Below are 24,777 nucleotides of genomic sequence, written 5' to 3'. Positions count from 1 at the left end.
TTGGTGATGGTTGGATTTGAACTTGTGATCGTCCGATCCAAAGTCCAATGTCTTAACCAGTGAACTCCCACCTCCACATAATCATGGGGTGTTTTGAAAGAGTATAATAATCGATTTAAGGCAAACCAGCCACAGCAACCAAAAGAACGCCACGTTTCCGTCGGAAAAACATCACTCACTTATAATAAACACGTAATTATTTACTCGAGATCGTCTGCAAAACAGCAGCTCTCACCGGCGCAGCCTTCCTTAAACCCTGCGTTCGGTTTATTGAGGTGCAAAAACAGGCACGCCCACCACACATCTTCGAAATGACTGTTGTTTTTGAGAGAGATGGTTTTCTAAATTGCAGCCTGCGCTCCCAGACACTCTATAACACGAACTCGCACCCACACCCTGTTTTAGGCGTTAAGCAAACAGATGGTCACTTGAATATTCCTGGACGTTGCGGGGAATGCGAGCGGGAGGCGGCCGTGTCAGCGTTGGAGGGCTTTCGATAGAAAAAGGCGAAAACAAAAAAACCAGCGTGTGACCTGGTGGTTCGGGTTCGTATTGTTTATTCGTTTAGAAAACAATAGTCGTTGCGTTGATTATTTACAAAATGTGATTCGAGCGGTCACATGTCTCGCGAGCGCATGCTTGATCTCACGACTACGTGTTTTTCCTCCCTCACATTTCAGAGCATGAGTTTCTCTCCCCTGACGGTGATTATGTAAAACTCCACCAAGTTTGTCATCTCATTGCCAAATCCTCAGTCTCATCTCTTTCTGTGTGTCATGAGATCTCCTATTTGATGGAGCAGATATCTGAGAAAGATGATGTGTGTGTGTATGGTTGCGACACCACACCCTGCAAGTTCAAGCCCTCTGTTCATAAACACACTCGCCGAAATGACAGTGGTCCGAAGATAGATAATGTCATGTTTGTTTGCGTTTTTTTTTTTTATTGTGTCCTCATGCCATGCTGGCGGGTTCGTGGGAGTCTCCGGGAGCATGTGAGCGCAAAGCAGAGACGTGAGAAGGAATTTCAGGAATGTTTAACTGCATGAGGTCGACTGCTGAAGTACTGAAGGACTAATAAAAACAGGCTTATACAGTGCGTGCTGGTTTTGAAGATTATTTCAGAAAGGTATTATGAAATATTATGTATGGTGTATGAGAGGATATAAAATCATACAGTATTGGGACACCAGACTTTTCCAGAGGTATGCGTTTTTTTTCTCCGAAATCTTACCTCAAACTTGGAGGCACACAATTGTATTGGAAGTTTTTGGAGGCTGGAGCATGAAATTTTCCCTTCACTTGAACTAGGAGACCCAAACCTGTTCCAACATGACGATGCTCCTGTGCGCAAAGCCAGCTCCATGAAGATCTGCTTTACATGGGAAGGACGTCCGTGGAAGATCTGCTAGAAAGCTCTGATCTCAACCCTAATGAACATGATGAATGTGAGCACTGACTGTCACCCCAGGCCTCCTCAGCTTCTCACCTACATCAGTACCTGACATTACTAACACCCTTGTGGATGAATGAATCTCACCCACAAAATCTAGTGGAACAGAAGAGTGGAGCTGATTATAACAGTGAATGTAAGGCATTTAATGAGATCTCAAAGGCCTGGTTTTCAACAACAGCATCTCACTTAGGGTTTTTTCTTTTCTTTTTTTTTACACCGAACTACATTGAAAATGCTGCGTTTTCACTTTGCCTGAACTGCTTTTTCTTTTTCTTTTTTTCTCCCAGCTGGTAGTAAATGAGACAGGAATAGATTACGTTCGTTCAGACACCCTTCTTATGTGCGTCAATCCTCGCTGGAGTTTGAGAGTACAGAGTTCAATCTGGGGATCATTTAGATAAAGTTTTTATCAGTTGAAATCTTTCATTAAGAGGTTCAAGGCTGTTTTGTAGAACTGTTACTTATGTCATACGGATGCTAAAGTTTGTGGACACCCCACTATAGGATTGCTTGGTGCTTTTTGAATGTTCTTCCACATTTAGTCTCCATCTGGTTTAATAAGATCCACTCTTCTGGGAAGATACCCACTCCATTGGTGAAGTCATATCCTCACAAGGGTTTTCTTACCACTGCTATGCAGATGACACTCAACTCATCTTTTCTTTCCCTCCATTAGATACCACAGCTTCCGCTCGGATCTCGGCATGCTTGACAGACATATCTTTATGGATGAGTGCTCATCAAGTAAAACTCAACCCCAGCAAAACAGAACTGCTGGTCATCCCAGGTGATTCATCTCCAGGTCATGATCTCAGAATAACACTTCATGACTCTCTGCTCTCCTCTTCTACCACTGCTTGTAACCTTGGGGGACAATGAACTGTTCTTCTTCTCACATGTCGCTAATGTGGCTCTTTCCTGTGGATTTCTTCTTTACACCATCCGAAGGATTCGACCATTTCTGTCCACACAGGCTGCCCAGGTGCTTGTTCAGTCTCTTGTCATTTCAAGACTCGACTACTGCAGCTCTCTGCTGGCAGGTCTTCCCCTGAACGCTATTCATCCACTACAACGCTATGATCCAAAACGCAGCTGCACGACTTGTGTTCAATCTGCCCAAGTTCTCCCACACCACCCCACTGCTGCTCTTTCACTGGCTTCCAGTAGCTGCACATATCAGATTCAAAACACTGATGTTTGCCTACAAGGCCAAAAATGGTCCAGCACCATCTTACCTCAGAGACCTCATCACATCTCGCACTGCACCACGCTGTCTGAGATCCTCCAGCACTGCTCCACTGGTACCACCTTCTCTCAGAATGAGAGGTAAGTATACTTCAAGGCTCTTCTCTGTTCTGGCACCGAGGTGGTGGAATGAACTTCACCTAGATGTCCGTACAGCGGAGTCCCTGACTATCTTCAAGCGACGACATCTTCATGGAGCTGGCTTTGTGGACAGAGGCATCTTCATGCTGGAACAGGTTTGGGTCTCCTAGTTCTAGTTAGGCGACGAACCACATATGGCTGGAAAAGTCAGAATAGAATATGCACTTTTGGTGCTGATTTGAGACTTGGTGCATCAATTAAAAACAATACATTTTTGAAATTATTGAAATTAAATTAATTATATATTAAACTAAAATACATTTTTGGTGGATTTATTTTTTATTTTTTATTTATATCCTAGTAAAGAAAAGACGCCGTGAACGTCTGTTGCGCTGCAGGTTTTAATCCCGCCTCTTTTATATTTATTTATGCTTTTACTAAAAAGCTGCTTTAAATCGCATCTCAATGAAATTAGTGCCCTTAAAATGAATTTGCTTTAACTCGTTAACGTGTTAATTGTGACAGCCCTAATAATTCAAATTTAAAATGTTGTTCTCTAGTAAATGTATCCAGACTGAAAATCCACCATAGAGAACACAAGCAGAGAAAAGATGATGATGATCATGTGATCAGAAATGTTTACATCACTGACTCCGTCTTCTGCCTGCTCATTGTGAGCTTCATAAATATGTCTACATCTGTAGTGTGTGAGAGACAGGAAACGATACACCAATGGAAGGTTGAAAAAGATGTGGTGAGAAGAAAAAATATTGATCATGTCACCAAATAGATTAAAATTAAAGTTTGTTTTGAAAAAGTAAGAAGTAGAAAGTACAGATATTTGTGTAAAAATGTAATGAATAAAGGTAAAAAGTAAAAAATATAAATAGTGAAGTAAAATACTAATACCAGAAAAATCTACTTCCTGGTTTCTCAATGTTGCTTCCTCATTTATATAAATCTACTCTAAAGTAGTGACGAATCGTTCATGAAATTCGTTCTTCACATGACTCTCATAGAAGCTATGCAGGTATATATACACATATACTGTATAAATTATTGGAACTACAAAGTTGGTGTATGTAGACGTGTTGGGAATCTGCTTATTGGAAATGTAACGTTTCATTTAATATCTGATCAAAGGAACGAAATGAACAAAAGATTCGTAGAAACAATTCAGTGAAATGATCCGATCTTCATATCCATTATGGCTGCTTTTGCATAATGTTCTAATGAAACAAAACCGCAGCAGCGTAATCATGTAACGTTGTGCGCTGTAGTAAAATAGCATCTCCTGTATTCACTTTGTCAAGGTTATGAGTACAGAGACGATAATTGCGTTTCATCACAAGATCCCATCAACAGGAGCTAATTGGTATTCCTTCTGTAGGTTTAGGAACACAAAAAACGATATTGTACCGAGGAAAGTCATAGCGTATCATAATCGGAGTGTGTGTGTTGTAGGTTAATGTACTATTAAAATATGATGATTGAACGTTCTACCAAAAATAGAATATATACTGGAAAGCATGATTGATAATTGTGCCGTACATAAAAACTTTGAATAGTTTGAGATTTTAAACCTCCTATAGATTTAGATGAATGTGTGTGTTTTCTAATTTCTGTTTTCCCAGTAGATACATAATAAACATGATGCAATGTCATATTGTAATAAAAATCGAATATTATCTCCATAGAGGACCTTGTGACCAGGAATAGGAACAGGAAACGTTTCATTATTTATCAGGGGTCCAGTATTGATCAGGTCTACTGTCCATCAGAGAAATGAATCATTTAAAAACCTTTTCGTAACAACAAATACACTATATAGACAAAAGTTTGTGGACACCCTGAGTGCGTTTTTGAACATCCCATTTCACATTTGGTCCCCATGTAATCTTATAATAACCTCCACTCTTCTGGGAAGATGTTCCACTGGATTTTGTGCCACAAGTAAAGTCAGGTACTGATGTAGGTGAGGAGGTGAGGTGAGGTGAGGTGGCCTGGAGTCAGCGTTCATATTCATCTTAAAAGGTGTTTAATAGTGTTGGAGCTCTTTAGCGGGAACTCTTCCACTCCAACCCACGAAAAGCATATCTTCAAGGAGCTGGTGTCCCAATATTTTTCTCCAAAAAGACTTCATGTATAGCAGCATTTTGTTGTCATTTGAGTCATTTTTACTGAATCAGCCGCTTCAAGATAAAGGATTTAGAGAAGAATGGCCTGCTATAATTTGCTTAAACATCTTTAACCCATGTGGTATTTAATTAACCCCCTTGGCACACTAGTACAGATGTATAACTTACACCAACGAGAACTTCCTTTGTTGGTCCCTTGGCTGGTCAGTTTTCCTTTTCTGTTAGCAAAACTTGGTAAATTCCTTGTCTGGATCTGGACAAATGAAAATAGGATGAACTTCATTAATCCTGAAGGAGATTCACAAACCCTTGATAGTCCATTAGGTTCAGGACTTGCATGGTTTAGACATGAATTTTCTCTTTCTTGGCTTTAAGAGCTATTATTTTTATGCTATGTTGAATTCTTTTTTTTTTTTTCAGCTAGTTGTGGGATTATTTGCATTCTGAGCTTTAAATTTAGCAGCATCTACTATAGCTAACATTTTAGTTAAATTTAGGCCTATAACTAATAACTTCAAGCTTTACAGAAATTCTGTAACGTTTGCTCGTATTAGTGAGCTGTTTAGCTCAGGCATTGGTCAGTTCTTGGATATACCTCAAAATTCCTTTTTAGGAATCTGTCAGATTAGCCTATTGGCCAATCTTACTAGGATAAGCAGGGACAATACTAAACATTACAAAGACGTTTTGAAATTGGATGGGGTAAGCTCATCCAGGCTAGCTGGCTAAAACAAGCAGGGATGATAATGACTGACAAATCCTTTCGGTGATCCTGTCACGTTAGCTAATGCTAACTAGCTGGTTTGTTCTGGCAAAGAAAAAAAAAACGGCGTATTAGTAAATACTATAAGTATAGCCTACAATACCTCTCAGAAATCCAGGCAAGTCGTAACTGCTAAGCTTTTGCATCTACGTTTTTATTTATTTATTTATTTGAACTAAATATAATCTAAAAATGTACCTGTCATATTTGTTTATGTTAGCCAGCTGGCTAAAATACTGATGGAACAACCATGGACAAAAAAATAATCCTCTCAGAAATGCTTTAAAGGTTGAAAGTTCTCTCCATCGTGGCTTGCAGTAGAGTCTGAGCTAAACAGTACTCTAATTACTGAAGATAAAGACGTTTCCTCTGGCACAATGCAAATTCCAGACTGCTGGTGGTCTCCACTCCTTGCCACTCGATTGCCTCTGATGGGCTTGATAGCCGTTTTGTGTCCACTTCTGAACCGCTACATTAAGCAGCTATGCAGTAGTAGCACTAACAGATAAGAGTGAGCCACTTTTATGTGCTCTTGCTGTTCATTGGAGAATCCATTTATCTCTAATGGCCATAATGCTTATTTGTAAAACCAGAATATACTTCCAGATTTACATGAGTGTTAGACTAAAATATAACCTGCGGTGCTTTTGCCAGTTCCTGTCAAATCATTGGAATCACTGAGGCTTTTATGGTTTTTGAGAGACAAGTACATGTTCCTTTTAGTTTATATGCAACAAACTCAGTGTTTTAACGCTATGAGTGTTTTAACGCTATAATCTATAAATGTCCAGATGTTCCACTTTATTTTCATTGAAAAATCGTCCCTTAGCATGAAGAACAGCTTTACACACTTTCAGCATTTAGGTGCGGTGACTAGGCAGGTCATTCCATGAAAGATATCACTTCAGACCAGTGTTTGACCTCTACATAACACCCACAGAACTCAGATGTACGCTTCGGCTTATCGTCTTGTTGAACAGTGAATTAGCTTCTGATGAGCCGCAGTTCAGACGGAACTGCATCATGTTGAAGAATAAAATGGGAGCCATGTTGGTTCACTTTCACTTTCCGGAACCTTCACTGCTCCAAAACAACCCCAAACCATTACCCTCCATGTGTGAGTGTGGGGGTGAGGGAGTCTGATCACTTCTTCTCTCCTGTTCTCTGTCTTACACAAGTTCTTCTGGTAGAGACACAAAGTTATATTTGGACTCCACAGAACTTTCTTCCACTCCTTCACTGTCCCCTCAGGCACTGTACGTTTTTGCCTTTTAGCGAGTTTATTGCATAAAAACAAATTAAACATGCGTGTGTCTCAGAAACCATTAAAGGTTATGTGTTTCCACACAGCCACTATACTTAAAATACACTTGTTTGATAAACTTAAATTATTAAGGATTTGGGTTTTCATTGGCTAAAACAAGAGCTTTCAAACTACTGCATAGTCTAATTTCGTGTCTTTAAGCCACACCCACAAAATGCTAATACTTGTTTAAGAGGTGGAGCTTTCTAAATGAACAATGATTAACGTGTGCTTGTTCAGATTTGTTAGGTATTGCCTTTGATTGGCAACAATGTGCCGGTTCCAGTCTGGTGCATCGCGCTGATGTCGATTTTTCTCATTTGGTATTAATTGCAATGAAACACATCATACGAAGTTACAAAAACACAATATTTTTGCGCACCAGCACCACCTATAGGTAGTATAGGCCAATTATCATGTTTGTTTCTTTCTGGCTTCACTTTTGCAATACAATACAGGTCGTGTCTAATAACATTTCTTTTTATCCAAGCAGTTTTTGCATTACATTGTGATATAAAGTGCTGTTCTAGTGAAACGCCTAATTTTCCCTCTTACAGCACAAAAAAACCCAACACTGACCACACCTTCACAAAGACACGTAATTATTGCCATATAGCAAATGTTTTTTTGCTGAAACCTTCTCTCTCTTTTTGTCTTTCTCTGTTTCCTCCCACTTCCCTCTTCCGTCCCTCTGTTTGTCTCACATTTGTCTTTAAACCCATGTCTTCTTATCTCTCTATTGTTTTATCATTTCTTGTTGATTCTCACACATCCACTTCCACTCATTCTGTCTCACTTGTTCTCTATCTGTCCTTCTCTCTCTCTCTCTCTCTCTCTCTCTCTCTCTCTCTCTCTCTCTCTCTCTCTCTCTCTCTCTCTCTCTCTCTCTCTCTCTCTCTCTCTCTCTCTCTGTAGGGTGTTGTTCCGTCAGTGGGATGGTAGAAGGGTGGAGTGGTGTCCAGGCTGAAGGAGCATGGTGAAACACCAACCGCTGCAGGTCTACGAGAGACAACTGTGCTTGTCCTGTCTAACAGGGATCTACGGTTGCCGCTGGAAACGTTACCAGCGCTCACACGATGACACCACAAAGGTGAGATTTCGCAAGTTCTAACAAATTGCGTCAAACGATGATTGGTGTGAAAAAAAAAAAAGGCAAACTGGAGTACATAGTCCTGGAAAAGCTTACTTTATATATGTTGCCAAAATAAATTGCTCTCCTCCACTCTTCTGGGAGGATGTTCCACTAGATTTTGGAGTGTACTTGTAGAGATTCATTCATCCACATGGGTGTAAAAAAAAAATGGCACAAAAGTTAACGATGTGATGAATTAAAAAAAGGTGGCATTTGTATCAAGATGCGTCGCTTTTAACGGATTTGCATCGGTAAAAACTTTCATATCTGTCACAACAGTACAGAGATCGAGCCGTGTCCTAACAGTCACATAGAATACAGATTAACATGGCAGAGGTAGAGCTGTAACTTCCTGCAGACACAACAGGAAAGGAAACTCTGGTTGTGTTTTATCTTTGTTTTTCCTTTGTTTCTGCACTACATAGGTGTGTTTGTGAAAGGGGCTATGCGTTAGACGTCAGAAGGCACTTAAATACGTTAAATGATTTGCTGTCTGTCTGAACCAAAGCAATAAAAATGAACTCTCTGTACCATATCGAATTGCATAGCACCAGATTTTTTTCCAATAAAAATGATGTAATGGAATGTTGAATCGTATCCTAATCTCATCGGCTGCTTTATATGTATCTGTATCATCCTTTGTGGTGACAGTTTGGAGGAAGAACCACATATGGCTTGAATAGTTACATGTCCCAATACTTTTGTCTATATAATGTATGCATGTATATAAAGAGTATTTGAGAAGATAATAGACAAAAAAAAAGGAATATGTTGGTAAAAATAGATTTGTTTGTTCATTTGGCTGCTTGTAACTGTAAAGAGGACTGGTGCTGACAAGGAACAAAACAATGGTTACCCCTAGTGTCAGTTTTCCAGACACAGATTAACGATTTAGCCTATGAAAGTACACAAATGCAATCATGTTAGTCAATATTGTAAGAAATGTAAAATAATTGGAATTAAAATATTGCTAATAAGTACATATGACTGAAAAGTGCATGCATCCATAAATCTTAACTTTGAGCCATCTTTGGAAAAGGATTTGGGTTGTAGGATTGAATCGCCACCTGGGAAGAGGGTAAAGGGTATTAGATAGGTGTCAGACGGAGACTTTATATAACAGGACCGTTCGGAGTTGCTGTGTTCGAGCAGTACATGTGCATGTTGGAGGTCATGCAGAGAGGCGGAGAGGTGAATGATTGCATGTGTCCTCCAGAGTCATATATTTATATCCTGGCAATTCATTCTGTTCACTTTGAAAAAAACTATACATGAGATCCCTCATTGATCAATGCAACAGAAGGATATCTCAAGTCGTACAAAATATCTCATTAAAGCGTGGTTTATTCCATACATATTCCAGATACAAGTAACCTAGAAATTATTTAAAGAATGAAAACTATTATATGTTGCTGGGTTCCAAGTAATGATGGGAAGATTGGATCATTTTGGAGATTCAGTTCTTTTAATCCCGAATGAACGAATCGGTTTTTTTTTAGTCATTTAGTTAATTTCGTTCCTTTACTCACCTTCATAGTGTCTATAGGAGCCATGTGACAAAAGACTTTTGGGATGTTTTGTTCTTGCGAACGGATCACTCTTGGAATCACTCTTTGTTGTTCCGAGTCACATTAAAGACTCGTTCAAAAAACAAATCTCTCATGAATGATCTATCACTAGTTCCAAGTCACATTGGTTTGTCCGGCAGTGGGAGAGAAGATACGGCTGCCAGGAAAGCACATGATCTGGAAATAACTGACTGTGAAATCCACCTTCTGATCTTAAACCATTTCTGAACTTCTACATCACAAACAAATGGCAGAAGGAATGGAACGTATATATAAAACTAGTAAATTGTATAAAATAAGCCCTAGTACTAAAACAAGGTGTCGTTTATAGTTTCAAATTGAGGCATGACCAAGTTTTTTACACTAGGTGTTGATTTGACCACTTAAGACTTGGCACATGGGTTTCTACTGATGGGAAGCTCATCATTATGCCTTTCATGTCCGGGTCCTTTGACTGTTAAACACATCTTATTGGGTTTCAATTGGTACCGCTAGAAAATGCTTTTACTCAGAAACATGTTTACAAGGGAGTTTTCATAAAAGTATCACCCGAATGTGTTTTTTGATGATGACCTAGCGTCTGCCATGTATACAAGCCCTGATGCTAACATGCCCTTAAAACTAATAAACAAACTCTTCTTGGCTTGTTGTTGTTCCAGTTTCTAAACGCTTCCACTTTCCAATAATACCACATACACCTGAACGTGAAACATCTCGCAGGGGTAAAATTTTATTGACTTTGGCAAAGGGGAAAATCCTATTACAGTACCAGGCTTAAATTCCCTGAGCTCTTCGAAAAGTTTGTAAATGCAGATAAGGTTAGGGGGGGGGGGGTGGTTGAATTTATACACCTGAATCACCTGAAGATCATTAAACCAATCAGGAGTCATTCAGGGCAAGACCAAGTTGGAAATGGTAGATATCTGGAGATGAAAGGAATGGAAAAGTTATGGTTTCTACAAAGCTTTGGAACTGGAAAATCCTTTTATTAAGGTCAAATAAACATAGACTTATGGAAAGCTTCACTGTAGAATTGATTCTAAACTATATGGATTTTGGGACAGCTGCCTTTTCCAGCTACATGTGGTTCTTCTCTAAAATGTTCCCAAACTGTTCTTCTCTAAACCTAGAAGCACACTCTTGTAAAGACGTCTCTGGATGCATTAGCAGGAATTTTTTACTTCACTTGAACAAGGAGTCCCAAACCTGTTCCAGCATGACAATGCCACTGTGCACAAAGCCAGTTCCATGAAGATCTGCTTTACATGGGTTGTGGAATATCTCCTGCTATAGAGCTCCAACCCTATTGAACACGAATGAATGTGAACACTGACTGCACCCCAGAAGTCCTCACCTCAACCAACATCAATACCTGTCTTTATTAACAGAATCTCCATAAAATCTTCATTAGCACACTCCAAAATCAAGTGGAGAAACATCAGGGTGTAAATGGTCCACCTTGATCATATTGTTTAATCGTATTATAGAATAAAGGTGATCAGTCAAAAGAACTCTGGAGACAGGCCCAGCTAAACCATGGCAGCAAAATAAAGAAACACCCCCCTGACAACGTAACATAGCCGCTGGGGTTTTTCTTTACAGGATCACCTGTTCTAGCTACTCGCTGACTTGTTCGAGCATGAATCAGACACTCAATAAATATTTTGCCTGAAAGGCTGAAGAACTGAATATGTAAATGAACAGCATGCTTGAATAGGCTGAGGTGCTGTTTGAGAACTTTTCCAGATCAGAAAGGAAATTCTCTGTGAATGAAACCAGTTGTTCAACCGCCACATCGTGTCGTCACATCGTGTCGTCACAACAAATCGCAAATGCTTGGGTTCGTTCATTTAGCCGATTGTGTAGGATTGTCCTACGCGTACATTATCAGGTCTTCGTGTTCACGTTGATCAAAATATATTATACCGGTTTCACCTGAATAGTTTTTATCCCCCAAAACATCTCAGCATCAATCCATCGAATGCAAAAAATGGTTAAACCGGTTGCCAGAATCTGTCAATCTTATCTTCTTCACAACTTTATTGATGAATTGTGCAGATTGAATGGCGCCAGATCAACCAATAATCAACCAGTTCTCTAAAACAGGTTGAAACTTCTGAACAAACGCTACGTGCTGTTGAAATCCGTAGATGCCGTACAGAAGAAATAGAAATGAAACCTGAAAACCTGAAAACCATTTTGACGATCTCGATTGCGAACGATGACAAAAGGACTTATTTTGATGGCAATGAGATGTTTATTGATACTTTGATTTTGAGAATTTGAGAAAAGTGCAGGATTTTCGCAGGTAATCCATTGGGTTGAAATGAAGGTCTAAAAATCTCTTGGGCCGCCGTGCTAAAAACACACTCCACTCTGTTTTATATAAGATAAAATGGTCACCACTTTTTATAGCAAACATGCACTCGATGCCTTTTGCTATTTTTATTTCTGTGTGTGTGTAAAATATTGCTCATAATAGCCGGCATATTAAGTTCCATATTCACACCTGCCTTATCTTAATGACCCTTTAATGATTTTCAAATCCGCGTCTTTAAATTTAAGTGTCTTTCGTCCACATTAATTACTCAGCCGAGTCCCTGAATTATTTATATGAGGATTCTTTCTGTCTGATCTGTGTGTAAACCGCTACGGCAGTTTCCTCATTATATAATGCAGACTAGCAAGAGGCCAAGAGTGCAACATGAAGTACTTTCTTTTTATTTGTGCAGAAGCAGCCCTGTATAAACACTGCAGGCTCATTTTTTCCAATACTCTGTTGAAACCCAACACAGAGTGCATTCTTAAGATTTTCAGCTGGTTGTGGGTTTTTCCACATGGTGTTTTGGGTAAACAAAAAACGAACCATCACACTTTTTTTCGTCCTCACACTTTTATCCCACGGCGATATTTGATTCAGTGGGTTACGAAATTGGAGCGAAGCTGAGCAGCTGGTCTGTAGGATTGTGATAATGCTGCATATTGAGTGTTGGCTCACTTTAATACGTTTTTTTTTTTCACTTTTAGACGATCTGGACGATATGCAAGCAATAAATAAAAAAACACTTTATGCAAAAAGTAAGTTTTTTTAAAGTCGTTACAAAGCTTTGCCGCTGGAGACTCCTTCTATAAATGTCAAATAAATGTAAATTCTTTTTTTTAAAGCTCCAGCATATAATTGATTCTACACTATATGAACACTGGGACACCTGACTTTTTCAGCCATATGTGGTTCCTCTCCAAAGCTTTAGGAGAACGAGATGAATCAAAAAGTGAGCATTGCAAAATCCGTAGGTTATGTACAGGAAACAGAACTGAGTCATTTACCTCTTGACTCTTTTAGTCCGAGTCGTTCGTTCTTCTGTCACATGACTCCCATATACACTGTGCAGTGCTTTATAAAGAAAACAGAATTGAGCAGTCAAGTCAAGTCAAGTCAAGTTTATTTGTATAGCGCTTTTCACAACAGACATTGTCTCAAAGCAGCTTTACAGAAAACAACAGTGAAGGTGAATGGTGTGCGTTTGTCCCTGATGAGCAAGCCGTGAGCAGTTCATCTCATTAGTCCTCTGTTCCAAATCGTTCGTTCTTTTGTCACATGACTCCCATATACGCTATACAGCGCAAGAGACAGTCGATTCAAACCAAAGAGCTCATGATATGAACAACTCACTTTTGTTTGCTGTGTAATGATTTGCATAGTATGTATTGGAGTCACATGAAAAAGGACCAGACGATATGAGAGTTGAACTACTTATTCTGTTAATCATAATATAGTTAAAGTTGGTGTATGTAAACATGTCGGGGGATCTGCTTATTGAAAATCTAGCATTTTGTTTTTATTTCTGATCTAATGAACGTAATGAAATAAATTACCCCAAAATAAAGATTAGTTCATTTTGATGAACGAGATTAAAAGAACCAAATCATTAAAACGATCCGATCTTCCCATCGCTACACCTCACCTCACCTCACCTACATCACAACCTGACTTTATAAACACCGTTGTAGATGATTGAATCTCACAGAAATCTCCACAAAATTTAGTGGAACATCTTCCCAGAAGAGTGGAGTTTATTATTAGAGCAAATGGAGACTAAATCTGGAATGGGACGTTAAAAAACTGATTTATTTTACTGTTAATGTTCTCCACATTGCATTTGTTTGTCAAATTACCTTCATTTAAAAATGATGAAGAGAGCGTTTTTAGGGGTTTGACTGCTATAATTGCTATAATGATGTAACTGATAACATGAACATTATATGTAACTATTAACGTTTAAAAAAAAAAAAAAAGAATCGACATGGAATGATGCGTATTTACGGAGAAATAACACAATTTGACAATCATTTTTTTTTATTCCTTACATATAACTTACACTGGTTCATTTTCAGATAAAATTCTATTCATTTTCATTAGTAGAGCACTTTTAACTCACATCATCTTTACAAAAGAGTGTATAAGTTTAGTGCCTGTACATTTGTTCCTTATAATTGTACATCCCCTCCTATCCCTAATGAGGGAGCCAGTGGTGACTCTGGTGAAGGAAAAACTCCCTTAGATGGCATGAGAAATAAACCTTGAGACTTAAAAGAGGATCTGGGTGGACCAGAATGTCTATTCATTACAGGTCCATCATTGTTGAGGTGTTCAGTGATGGACGTTTAAATTCCACTCTTCATGGTCCAGAGCCATTCTAGCAGACTGGTGATATTATTATTTTAGATTTCAAGAGTTGCTCAGTATCTTTATAAATCTTTAGGCTGTTCACATGGAACCATCCAGAGCTGCACAGACTGGTCTCCAACTGGAGAGTCTCCATCCTGAGGTTAGAATTAGCGACGTCACTACACAAAAAAATAGTTTAGAAGTAAAAAAAAAAAAAAAAAAGCCAGGTGCTTGGCCTCGATGTGAGTGGGTGTCTTTTGGCGTGTTTTTTTTTTTTTAACCAAGCATGACTCCGTGTCATCGCTGTGCCGTGATTTGAATCCTCTCGGCCATGTTTACGGGCGCACTAATGAAGCCAGAACACACCGAGCTCTCAGGAGGCACTTTCACTACATAATTAGTTTCGTTCTAAAGCATTTTGCATGAATTAGCATTGTGGCGGATGGTTAAGGAGGGCGAGTTTAATACTCCCCTTGAGTGCGAGTCATGTCTGATAAACGATGCAGTGGTAAACGTGTACGGCCGTAATGTGACCTTAACTCTCAGTAGGAGGGGATGTACGAGGGGAAACATGTGAGAGTTACATTTGCGGGTGTATTTATTGTCAAAGTAATTTATTATCTATCAGAATATAAGCAAAAGTCTATGGACATCAGACCATAAGGTTGGTTTGTGCTTTATTTTGAGAATCCAATTGCTTCACTCTTCTGGGAGGAGGAGTGAGGTGAGGAGACCTGGGGTGCAGTCGGCGGTCACATTTATCCTGATCAATAGGATTTAAGGTCAGAGCTCTACAGCAGTAGATCTTCAACGATAGCCCATGTACCTTTATTGAGCTGGCTTTGTGCACATTGGCATTGGCATGCTGGAACAGTTTTTCAGTTAAAGTAAAGGGAAAACTTCATGATATTGCGTCCAAGATGTTCTATACAATTGTGTGCCTTCAACTTAGAGGACCAGTTTGAGGAAGAACCACATATGGCTGAAAAAATTTATACTTTTGTCGATATAATATAGTATAGATAGATAGATAGATAGATAGATAGATAGATAGATAGATAGATAGATAGATAGATAGATAGATAGATAGATAGATAGATAGATAGATAGATAGATAGATAGATAGAGTTATGTGAAAAAATTAGGACACCCTATGAAAGCCTGTGTGGTTTTTTTTTGTGTTTTTTGTGGGTTTTTTTTTTTTTTTTTACATATTTGGACATATGGATATTTAATATCAATTTTAACAATACTGAGAGATTCATATAGTATAAATAAAATAAAATAAAAAATAAAATAAAAAAACTATTTTTGGTGAGGAATAAATTAGGACATCCCCACATTTATTCCCACTGAACATGGCTGAAATTACACACCTGTGTATTACATCAGTTACACATGATTAGAACATCGTTACTCAGCTTTTTGAAGGAGACTTGCCCTATTTAAACTTGAGACTTTTAGTTTGGTGTGCTCCTGACTGTTAAAGTGAGAGTGAACACCATGGTGAGATCAAAAGAGCTGTCAGAGGCCTTCAGAAGAAGATTGTAGCAGCTTATGAGTCTGGTAAGGGATTTAAAAATATCTAAAAAAAAATATTTTAATCAGCCATTCTACTGTCCGGAAAATAGTCTACAAGTGGAGGACATTCAAACCAACTGCCAACATGCCCAGGTTCTAGCTGTCCAAGCAAGTTCACCCTGAGAGCAGACTGCAAGATGCTACAAGTAGTCACCAAAAACCAGGACATCTGGCATAATGTTCTTTGGACAGTTTAGTCTAAAATGAAATTATTTTCACACTCGCACAGAGGACATGTTTGGCGTAAACCAAATACAGCATTCCAGGAAAAGAACCTCATATCAACTGTGAAATATTGAGGTGGAAGTGTCCTGGTTTGAAGTTGCTTTGCTGCAGCAGGACCTGGGCATATGACAATCATAGAATCCACCATGAATTCTATTGTGTATAAAAGAGTGCTTGAGGAACATGTGAGACCACCTGTAAAAGATATTTAAGCTGGAGTGGAACTGGACCCTGCAACATGACAATGACCCAAAACATACCAGTAAATCCTCCAAGGACTGGCTGAAAACTGAAATGGAGAGTCCTGAAATTGGCAAGTCAAAGCCCAGATCTTTATCCCATTGAGATTCTGTGGGGTGACTTGAAACGTGCTGTACATGCAAGAAACTCCTCAATCATCTCACAGCTGAAAGTGTTCTGCGTTGAGGAGCGGGGCTAAACTTTCCTCATACCGATGTAGAGACTGGGAGATGGCGACAAGAAGTGTCTCACTGAGGTTATTTCAGCCGAAGGGGGAAACACAAGCTATTAGGGGGCAGGGTGTCCTGGCTTTATCCTCTGTTAGAAAACGTATTTTTGTTTATTTTTTGTTAAATAAGTAAAACGGTACATTTGAGTTATTTACCTGCAATTGAATTACTTTTTCCATGTAAAAGTTGAAACAAGATTAGACATTGATATGTGAATTTTTTTTAATAAAAAACTAAATATATGAATAGACAGACAGACAGGCAGAGGGCCAAAGAGACAGACGGCCAGACAGCCAGCCAGCCAGCCAGCCAGACAGACAGACAGACAGACAGACAGACAGATAGACAGACAGACAGATAGATAGATAGATAGATAGATAGATAGATAGATAGATAGATAGATAGATAGATAGATAGATAGATAGATAGATAGATAGATAGATAGATAGATTTACTAACATGTACAGTTACTGACTTATTTACATTCTTACTGACTTCCTGGAAGTCTAAGTGACAGATTGAATTTATTACTTTCGTACTTCAAATTAAGATTAATCTTTAATGACAGACTGACCACCTTCTGGTATTACATATTTACTGAATTACTGACTAAATAAAATATTGTTAGCTGACTGACATTTAGTCTGTAACTACTAATTTGGGGAAGCGGTGGTTACTGTTCAGAAGGTCGGGGGATTGGAGCCCTGGTATCCCCAAGTTGCCACTCTTGGGACACTTGTGCAAGGCCCTTAACCTTCTGTGCTCTAAGTGGGCTGTTTCATGGCTGACCCTGCGCTCTGACCTCAGCTTCATATCTTCAGCTTCCCACATGCATTTACATAACTCCTGAATTTCTGACTGATGTACTAACAGGCTTAGATTCTGACTTTTCCATTGGATGCCCCAATTTCAGGTCAAAATTACTTGCTGACCGAGTGAATTGATGACTGACTTAAATACTGAATTATTGGTTTACTTTTGGACATAATTACTTACACACCAATTTATTTGCAGACTCACCGGCTGTCTCAAAGTTTAATGGAAATATTTACAGACATTACAACAGTTTCCATAACAACTTACTGTCTGTCTTATCTATGAAGTGGTGTTTCTGACTATACATACTGAGTTATTACCTGACATACTGACTAAAATACTGACTTTAATTAAATAAATGTAAAAGATCTGTATCTGAAACCAAACATATTCTCGCATGAACTTCTTCAACCTAGCAATCAGATAAGCAAGGCTCTCCAAAACCTTAAAAAAATGGTTTAATGGCATAACATGTGACCGGTTTGTACGGAAACACAGCGAGGAGAAAGTTACAGCTTTCCATTCAGGAGGAATTTGTGAGACAGTGACCTGTTTCCTGTTGTGTTCTGGCCCTCAGAGCTAATATGTGCTGTCAGCAATTTCAGCTTAGCCTTGACTATTGAATGGCAGCTCGGCTTTCGGAATAATACACATTCTTTCACACACACACACACACACACACACACACACACACACACACACACACACACACACACACACACACACACACACAAAACCCTTAAACCTCAATCTAACCTACAAAAAATAGATAAAAGTTCAGCTGACAATAAGATGTGCTTTTTGGAAACCCCGTTCCACATTTATTCTCTATTCAGTAGTATAATAACCTCCACTCTTCTGGGCAGATGTTACACTTGATTTTGTAGAGATTTGAGGAGGAGGTATGGGGTGCCGTTCCAATTCATCCCAAAGGTGTTTTAATAGGGTCAAGGTCAGAGCTCTAGAGCAGAAGATCTTGAGCATATTTTTTATGGAACTGGCTTTGTGCACAAGAGTATTGTCATGCTGGAACAGGTTTGGGTCTTCAAGTGAAGTAAAAATTTTATGCAAGCGCACCCATAGACGTCCTAGACAATTTTGTGCCTTCAGCTTTGTGGTAACAGTTTGATGAAGAACCACATATGTGTGGAAAATGGAATCATATATAAACCCTGAATCATGTTGAATAATGTTGAATTAGGTTCTAAAGTCCTGGTCCAGATGTCGTCAGTGCAATAAAAGTACCCGTGTCAGGACACTTGTGAAGCGGAGAACCGAGGTTCTGCCCTTGTGTGCCTCCTTAAACTCCGGCCTTGTTTGGCCCCGTCTTTGGGTATCCATTTTTAATTAACCAAGATACAATCTTTGGCAGTGAGACAAAAGCTGGATTAGACGTATAGGGATGGTGTTTCACACATCACCCGTAGTTCTGGTCTCTGAGCACAATGACTGTACTGTGGATAAAGATAGACGTCTGCTGAAGCCTCTTATTTCATCTAACTATCCAGCTCATACCTGTAATGAAGTGTGTGTGTGTGTGTGTGTGTGTGTGTGTGTGTGTGTGTGTGTGTGTGTGTGTGTGTGTGTGTGTGTGTGGAGTCCTGTGTTAAACGCAGTCTGTCCTGCTGAAAATGGATCCCTCTTCAGTAATAATTGAGAGATTTTCCATTTACCCAGTTCTTTAGCACGAGCACAAAGGGCCCGTAAACAGGAGGGCAGTGTTGTTCTCCAGAGCTGATGGACTGTGAAGCCTGAATATCAGGGCACTCTGCTCTGTTTGGATTCATGTCATGTATCTTGTTGACATATGGATCAGCTTTATTCCTATGTCCTGTTGTGTCGATGTCAAAGCAGAGGTTGTTACAGTGTCACGGCTTCACGATATACAATCAAATTACCTCACGGTTGACTGTTTTCAAAATCTTGATTAAGAACATATTTCCATTTGCTTGCTGGTGTTTTTCTTTAAGCCTGATTAAGTTCCTTATTCCAATGTTTCTCATTAGTTTTGTGCCTAGCTTTGAATCCCCAAAATGTAGGTTGGATTTCACAACACTCTCCCCCTGGACTCGCCCTGAATCGCACTTTAGCAGCCTCTGTTACTTGGGCGCGGCTGCATTGAAACACTCGTAATGTGTTTAATCTGCGAGTGATGAACGTGATCAAATCATCAAACACACTTGGCATTGCTGACTGGAACTAAACCAAACAACAATTTTTTTTTATTTCCGCTAGTCAGTTCTGTGATGCTAGCATGCTGTTACACATTTGCTTCCTTTTCCCACAGACTTTCTCTTTCATCTTGTAATGACAACGTGATAAATGTCTCAGTGCTTGCGGTTTAAAGAAATAGTTGCACTTCTAACGAAGAAGAGAAGAATCTGTAGATTTTACTTTTTTGTTAACCCTAAACACAAATCCAACCCTAACCCCCCTAACCCTCCTTACTCACTTTTATCCCTTTTAACCCGAACCCTCAATTTTTTAACCCTTCTAACGTTAACCCTATTAGCCTAAACCTACTAACAGCTAACCCTAATCATATTTACCCTCCTAATCCTAACTTTCCTTACCCTTCAAAACCTTCTAACTCAAACCCCTAACCCTCTGAACAACCCTAAACCTCTGAACCCTAACCCTCCTAACCTCAACCTTCTAAACCCTCCAAATCTTCTAACTCTTACTCTACTAACCCCAACCCTCCTCTCCTTAGCCATCTATCCTTTCTAACCCTAATGTTCCTAACCCTCTAGACCCTTCTTACCCTAATGCTCTGACTCTACTAACCCTCTTACCATAAACCCATTACTAAGCCTAAAACTAAAGCCAAACCCCAGCCCTCCTAAAGCTAATCCTCCGAACGCTATTACTATCCGTAACCCAAACTCTTAACTCTAACACTTCTAAATTAACCATGACTCTAATACTGACTGTATATCAACCCTCTAAACCTAACACTTATAAACCTAATACTAACCCAACCCTGCTAACCCTAACACTTAAACCTAACACTAACCCAACCCTGCTAGCCCTAACTTCTACACCAACCAAAAGAATGCCTGTTTATCACTCTTGGGAAGAATGTGGGTTTCATTTTGGTGCTAAATGGGTCGTCAAGCTATTACAGGAACTCGGCTCAGCGCTTATAGAGCTGCTTCTAACTGTGGTAAAGGAATGCATCCATTTAGCCAATCAAAATAATTAATGTGTAGCGTCTCAACATGCTCATTCTCACAACACAGTCACCGAGTGCACACTGAAAACTGCCTTTTACTCATAAATACAAATCGAGTAGTTTCTGGTTCATGACCGTCGAACGACATGTTAGTATTGTAATTCCATTCTTTTACTTTGAGCTTAAAATTAAAACTAGAGATTTTTTTTCGCTCAAATGTTGTGCCCTGGAGTAATTTTTGGATACACAGGGTGGCGCAGGGAAGCGGGAAATCATGGTGCACGTTGCGCACCAGTCCACTGCGCCGTAATAACCAATGACGAGGGGTTCTAAACTAATTCACACTGGTTCCGAACAATTGCCCACGCCCCAGGTTGGCTCCTTTTTCCAAAATCCCCCGTTTTCCTGCGCCACTCTCTATTTTGGCTCATCCAAGTGGCTCAACTGCCCCTGTTACTATAATTAGTAAGAAGTTTAAATTATAGATCATGTTTGTAAAGCTCACTCCTAAGACAAATACGATACAGGACGATCTTGTACGCAGGATCCACAGTGACCTGCTACCTGTTTTGTTTTTTTCGCCCCACAGGGTATGAGCAGAAGAAGAGCACAGTGTGTATCGTGGCCTCTTTAATGACTGAATTACAGCATCAGCAGTCTTGTTTTTTTGCAAGCCGAGCTGAACGTACTGTCCTGTTATGTTTACTCCTGCTCCACCTGTCAGCCAAATATATATATATATATATATATATATATATATATATATATATATATATATATATATATATATATATATATATATATATATACTCTCACTCTCACTCTCACACACACACACACACACACACACACACACACACAGTCACATTTTCAAAACAATCTGCATGGTAGTAAATTTAAAGGATTTTTATACAAAGAATAATAATTGCTATAACGAATATCATTTAATAAAGTAGACTCTCTTTGTGTACATGAAGTTTTATCAGGAGAAAGAACTAAACAATATTTACTACACACAATATTTCGCCACATAAGCATATGTTCATGGAGCAGGTTTTGTGCATAGGGGCATTGTCAAGCTGGAACAGGATTAAATCTGCTTGTTCAATTGAAGGGAAAATTTCATGAAAAAAACTGTGCACCTCCAACGTTGTGGCAGAGGTGGAAAGAAACGATCTAAATTTCCTCGCGTTACTTTAATTAGTCGTTTTTTTAGGGGCTTCTAATTTTTAAATGATTTTTTTACTTGAATATAAGTAAAAAGACAGATTTACTTAAGTATGTTTTGTTCATATTGTATTTAACTAAATTTTAATTCACACTGAGAACATTTTTTTATCAAAATAAAGCAAGGGGGAAGGAAATCGATCGAAAGAGATCGATTGATGGACGGAGAACAAACGTGCTGAACTCACCAGAAAGAAAGACGGAGACAGATGAGACAGTGATGCAGCTAAAAGCGAAAGTCAGAATTCTCAATCTGCATTCGTGATTTCGCAAATCATCATAAATGACATTATAACAGGAGATTTATTTATTGTTTGCTACAAAAGTGCATAACTCACATTAGACTCAAATCATGGACAGTGGAGGTTTTTGTTGTTTTGTTTTTAGTGCACTTTAATTTATAAAGGTGTTCAATTAAAACAATTGTTTGGGATTTATATCTCCTTGTCCTTTTTTTAAACTACAATAAATGTGTAAAAAAAAAAACTTTCTGTGGATACAGATTTTTGCTGGATTCTACAAAACCTAAATCGATTCTTGAAAATTGTATAGAGATTTGGCAACCGACAAAAACACTTGGCAATTGGTTGTTATGAACGTGGCAATACTGTGTACAGAAGGTGGTTTTGTGTTTGTGCTACTTTCATCAAATATTGGGAAGTTGAAACTCAGTGCTTAAGATGTTGGTCTTCTGATTGAATCCCAGCACCACTAAGCTACAGCTCCTGAGATCTTGAGTGAGGGTCTTAAACCTGTATAAATGAAATATTTGTAAATCGCTCTGGCTATAAATAATAATGTTAAAATGCAGAAACGTATTAGGAGTTATAGACATGATTATCTTTTATAGTTATTATAGTTATTAGACTTATAAAATGGTTTAGCAGGTTACGCTTCGATTAGCTGATCGACAAGTTTGTTAGCTTAAATCCCACCACAGACTATGCTAGCTCAAACCCCACCAAAGGACCACCTCAAGTTTATTAGCTCAAACCCAACTACAAAACCACCAAAGGTTTGTTAGCTCAAACCCCACCACCCTGTAAAACCATCAGCTGGTGCTTAGAAACAATTTGTGAGTTCAAATCCCAGCACCACCAATCTACAACTTCTGGGCCCATGAGCAAAGGCCTTAACCCTCAAAAGCTCGGTTGCATAAATGAGATAATCGCTCTTTTTAAAGCATTCCTATTTCCTTTTATGGCATTTGGCAGATTCCAGATATCCAGAGTGACTTACATGTATCTCATTCATACAATTGAGCAGCTATGTGGTTAAGGAATGGCAGCTTTGTGTGGCTGTGATTTAAACTCATGACCTTCAGATACAAAGTTCAATGCCTCAACCACTAAGCTTTCACGGTCCCTTAAAGCACAGCCAATAAGATCAGCAAAGATGTGACTCGCTGGTTAGAATAATCAATAAACTGCGCGTCTTAAAATCCATTGCGACCCAATAAAATCTTGAAGACGTCAAACTTGTTATTGTTAGACTTAAAAAAAATTGGTCATCATGGTGCTGTTGAATGAGGTTGATCCAACACACCACCATCAGGAGAATCAGTCTGTTTCTGGCCAGACCCGCCACTCAGGTGCTTGTTCAGTCCCTCATCATCTCAAGACTGGACCACTGCACCAGGCTGCTGTCAGGTCTACCTCTGAAAGATATTTAACCTCTATAACTGATTCTGAATGCCTCCACATGGAGTGTTTTTACATTTCTAGGTTCTCCCATACCAGTCCACTGCTAAGCCCCCTCTTCCACTGGTACTCTGTAGGGAATGGGTAGCTCTATGGTTAAGATGTTAGACTTCATATGAGAAGGTTGTGCCACCTGACCCTTGTTAGGCTCTCGACCCGCAACTGCTCATTTGTATGAATGCGATAATGCTACTGATCCCTCCATCCTCAACCACTCCACCATGGTACCTCTATCTTCTACCACTGCACCATGCCTTCTCTATTCTCTACTACTGCTCCACTGGCCCCATCATCTCTCAGGGTAGAAGAAAGCCATGCTTTAAGACTATTTATTGTTCTGGCACCTTGTTGGCAAAATAAACTTTCACTTGATAGCTGGGTTTCTAGCAATTTGGCAAGCATACTTCTTCCAGAGCTTTTAAACTGATGGTATTGATGAACCTGCAGCAAAATGGATTTATTAATGGAGACTTTAATGGAAGATGCTCTGGATGAGGAGTCTTCTGCCAAATGGCATAAATTCAGCATCCTGTTCACCCAAGGAGTCTTTCTTCTCCGAAATCGGGTGGATAAAGAACACAAACCCTGTATTTAAATAGAAGAAAAAGTGCACTCTGTAAAATATGAATTTTTTTCGCCGTCCACCACTGCTTTTAAGTCTTCAATAAAGTATCCACCAAATAAACAAAGAAAATAAGACGGTCAGACAGTCTTGTCTGAATCGAGAGACAGGTTTTAAACATGACTGCTAAGTTCAAAGTGTTTTAACGTAACATCAGAGATGTTGGTTGAAACAATCCGAAGCTCTGGTCCTGCTACCGATGCTGGTGTTGGTATGTGAATCAGGTGATATTTTTTGCCCTTTGTTCCAACTCCAGCTTTCTGCCTTTTACGTAACCACGTCTCTGTATCTGTGCACATGCTGGGATGTAGATATGCTTTCCTGTGCTGTCACGTGCTGTCACATTTCCGTACGTGTGTGTGGGGGTGTGTTTCTATTTGAATTATGGTAGGCAAAAATAGGATCTGTGTGTGGTGTGTTTTGTGTAGGTCATGAAGGTCCTCCCGGATGACAATATACATTTTTTAATTGAATCGGTTCCAACAAATGTACTGAAGCAAATCATGCTATATTTGTGCTCACTTTTTCTTTACTCAAAGTAGTGTTGTGTGTGTGTGTGTGTGTGAGTGTGTGTGCGCTTAAATTTTTTTTACTGTCACATCACATG

General features: G+C 39.2%; 2 protein-coding genes across 12 annotated transcripts in view; one reads left to right on the top strand and one right to left on the bottom strand.

The window, feature by feature from the left end:
• Window positions 1-24,777, bottom strand: part of serpinh1b (serpin peptidase inhibitor, clade H (heat shock protein 47), member 1b) — a 247,623-nt gene that overhangs the window by 23,021 nt on the left and 199,825 nt on the right. The gene's annotated exons all lie outside the window — the stretch shown is intronic.
• The window catches only part of gdpd5b (glycerophosphodiester phosphodiesterase domain containing 5b), a 61,000-nt gene that overhangs the window by 11,954 nt on the left and 24,269 nt on the right, over window positions 1-24,777 (top strand). For all 10 annotated transcript variants that reach the window (XR_014534591.1, XR_014534592.1, XR_014534593.1 and 7 more), the window contains exon 2: window positions 7,901-8,075. Coding sequence is in view for 5 of the 10 variants with exons in the window: in XM_083547969.1 (XP_083404095.1) it covers window positions 7,959-8,075 (117 nt within the window). In the remaining 5 variants the exon portion in view is untranslated. The remainder of the gene's footprint in view (window positions 1-7,900; window positions 8,076-24,777) is intronic.

This window comes from Silurus aristotelis (assembly GCF_946808225.1).
Source record: "Silurus aristotelis genome assembly, chromosome: 8".
Taxonomy (NCBI): domain Eukaryota; kingdom Metazoa; phylum Chordata; class Actinopteri; order Siluriformes; family Siluridae; genus Silurus; species Silurus aristotelis.
This window is presented reverse-complemented; position numbering and strand designations above follow the sequence as displayed.